The sequence below is a fragment of the Lottia gigantea genome, assembly GCF_000327385.1.
Source record: "Lottia gigantea unplaced genomic scaffold LOTGIsca_418, whole genome shotgun sequence".
In the NCBI taxonomy this organism is placed as follows: domain Eukaryota; kingdom Metazoa; phylum Mollusca; class Gastropoda; family Lottiidae; genus Lottia; species Lottia gigantea.
Genome location: NW_008709455.1, coordinates 1 through 3,325, shown reverse-complemented (window position 1 = coordinate 3,325; position 3,325 = coordinate 1). Strand labels below are relative to the sequence as shown.

The window sequence follows — 3,325 nt, the reverse complement described above, 5'->3', positions numbered from 1 at the left end:
TTAATAACGCTGTGCCTAAATGACCCAGTGCCTAAAAAGGATGTGCTAAAAGTATTGTGATTAAATGACAGTGAACCGATATATCACATAGTTTGTTAGCATATCTGTTATAAATTCATTTTTAAGATGCCATCTCTTATTAAATATCTGATGTATATTAGTAGGGATACAGGCTGAATTAGATCAGTTGACTTATATTACACAGCATGAAACTCTTGAGTAAAACGTGTTCCAGGTTCTGGTATAATACTTGTATTGTATTAATGATAGAGAGCACTATTTTAACAGTGGTATATCAAACAGTGAAAATATTTATATGCCTATATATTACAAGGAGTGGGATAATTGTTAACATTATGCGCAAATGTGATTTTTTTGACGGTTTTTTTTTTGTTAGTTAGAATACAATGGAAAATGAAAAATATCAGAGAACAAATTGTAATCCAAGATATTTTTTTTAATTCAGCAATTTTACATTGAACGTAGTTACAGATAGTGGAATAAATTAGTTCAAACTTGTACATATTTGAAATACTCCTCAGAAGGAAAAGCCTTTCTGATACTGGTGACAACACAATTCAGTCTGAAGAATTTATGGTTTTAATAAACTTGCAATGGAACACATATGTAAAAAAAAGTAGCCAAATCTATACTAAATGAAAGGGCTTTTAACGGAGAACGAACCCTGCCAAGCCCAGAATATAATTAAATTTCGGGGAAGGGAGGGTTTGATTCTCCCAAATGTACAGGCCTAGGGTGGAGCAGACACTTTATTTAGAAATTAGGATTAAGGGTCTTGATATTGGGTTTTCTTCTGTTCTTATTCTGATCTGAAATTAGAAAAAATAACTCGCCCGATGGGCGAGAAGTATAGTGTCTGTTATGTACTGATTGTTTTTAGTTTACTATGAACAATATTATCATTTAAGTTCTTATTTTTTGAATATGCAACTATCATTTTCTGCTTATAGACATGGGGGAATTTCTCTTGAAGGCTCTTATAGTGGGCATGAACTATCTTGCTTGCTCGATTGCTGGTTGTATTAAACGGGACAACAAAGGGTGCTATGCCTACATTATGATGAATATTTAGTCCTATAGGTCTTGCTGTATTCAATGTCTCAATCCAATGGGCCTCCCTAGATTGACGGAATTTGGTAGTTTCATCTTCGGGCAAGTCAATTTCTATACGCTCAAATGGGATTAGGGTGAGATCGTCTATTGAATGGTCGTCGAGGTTGAAATGATTAGAAACAGGCTTGTCTTTCTTTAATTTGATGTCTGACCTATGAGCATTAAAGCGAGTTCGTAAATTATTCTTAGTTTCTCCTACATATTGTTTGGGGCATTTCTTGCATGAAATTAAATATATTACATTCGAATGTTCACATGTTAGATGTTCCTGGATCGGGTACCTTTTATTCGTAGAGTTGCTTACAAAATAATGAGTTTCTGATATAAAGGGACATGTTTTGCATCTACTGGACAAACATGGAGCACTTCTTAAACCTGGAGGTACTTCGGCATAAAGTCTGTTTTTAGCTGCTATCTGTGCTAAGGTGGAATTTTTTATGTTTCGTAAAAATCGTTTAGAGTACCCACGCTCTTTCAGTTTTGAGAAAACAATCGTACAGGCTTGGTTGAAATCAGAAGATCTTGTACAAATTCGATGAAATCGTAAAACTTGTGACTTAATTATACCAGAAAAGGTATGTTTTGGGTGAAAGGAGCTCTTGTGCAAGAGTTGATGAGTATCAGTTTCTTTGAAATACACTTTAATATCCAGTTTATTTGTTTCTGCTATGGAATCTCCCTTAAAGACTGTGGTATCTAGAAAGTCTATGCGTTTGTCACTCACGTTTGCGGTTAGTTTGATAGAAGGATGGTGGTTGTTGAGAATTTCAAAGAATTCCCAAAACTGTTCGATAGAATAAGTCCAAACCATAAAAATGTCATCCAAAAAGCGTCCGTAAAAAAGTGGGTCAAATGGACAGAGGGGCAACACCTCACGTTCCCACTCTGCCATGAAAAGGTTTGCGTACGAAGGGGCGAATCGTTTGCCCATTGCTGTCCCTGAAGTTTGTAAATATGTTTTACCATTAAATGTGAAATCGTTTCGACTAAGACAAATCTCTAAAAGCTGTAGAATTGCATCGTCGGGTCTGTTTGGATCTGGGTTTCTATTAAAAACTTTACGAACTGCCGTTAAACCAGTAGTGTTATCGATATTGGTATACATAGAAGAAACGTCGATAGAAATTAAAATAGCATTAGAGGGAACTCGAAGATTTTTTATTTTATTGACAAAATCGGTTGTGTCTTTCAGGTAGGCGCGATGTTGGCATGCTAGAGGTAGTAAGAAATGATCAATGTATTCTGACACTGCATATGACTCACTACCACAGTCAGATATAATCGGGCGGCCTTTAGGGATTTTATTCGATTTAAACCACTCCTTGGTTGGATTCTTATGGATTTTAGGCAAAGTGTACAAATGTCTCTCGCGACAATCAGGTTTGGCAGACAGATAGTCATATTGTTTCTGTTTGAGATAACTAGTTTTGACTAAATCGGCAAGAATATTATTAATCATGTTAGCAGTTTCTTTGAAAATTGGTTTCGGTAAAATGGCATAATGTTTAGGATTATTCAGTTGATTCTCTGCTTCTGAAACGTAATCCTCCCTATTCAGAATGACATTCCACTCGTGTGAGATTAGGCTTTTCGTGTGTTATGGAAAGGTTCACTGTTTGACTATTCATACTAGCAAATGCTTTCAATATTTCAGAATGGATGGCGGCCTGAGGGGGTGTCCACGTGGATTTAGGAATAAACATTGTTCTAGCACCACGTGGGGGGGTGGTTTCGAAAAAAATATGTGCAGCTAAGATTTCGTTGAAATCGTTCAATGGATGGTCGGAGATAATTCAAGTTAGCTATCTTTGGTGTGGAAATAAACTTTTAAGTCCACGGTCTAAGATTGAATGCTGAAGGGGTGTGAGAATTTTGCGGCTCAAGTTAACTACAGTTTGGCCTAGCGGTGGCCTCTCAGTATTTTTATCCCCAGTAATTAGTTTAAAGACTTACTCGATGCTTGAAGCTGGTGTATCCAAAACAAATAAATGCTGTTTGCTGTTTCTGGAGACCAATGAAGATTATCAACTGTTTCGAATTCTTCTTCGTAGGGTGGTAAGATTGTTGCGCTGTTGATACTGGACTCCATCATCATGTTGTTGAGGGTGCTGAGGTTCTGTTGTGCTTTCTTCGAGATTTTATTTGAAATGGGTATACATGTGAAGAGGATCTTGGAGTTTGGGAAGCTTCT

At 36.5% G+C, this 3,325-nt stretch overlaps 1 protein-coding gene across 1 annotated transcript in view; it reads right to left on the bottom strand.

Annotated features, from left to right (window-relative positions):
• Positions 1–3,229, bottom strand: part of LOTGIDRAFT_175811 (hypothetical protein) — a gene marked incomplete at both ends in the record, with an annotated part of 24,325 nt that extends 21,096 nt beyond the window's left edge. The window contains one exon of the mRNA XM_009060331.1: positions 3,088–3,229. Coding sequence (XP_009058579.1) covers positions 3,088–3,229 — 142 coding nt within the window. The remainder of the gene's footprint in view (positions 1–3,087) is intronic.
• Between the last annotated feature and the right edge of the window lie 96 nt (positions 3,230–3,325).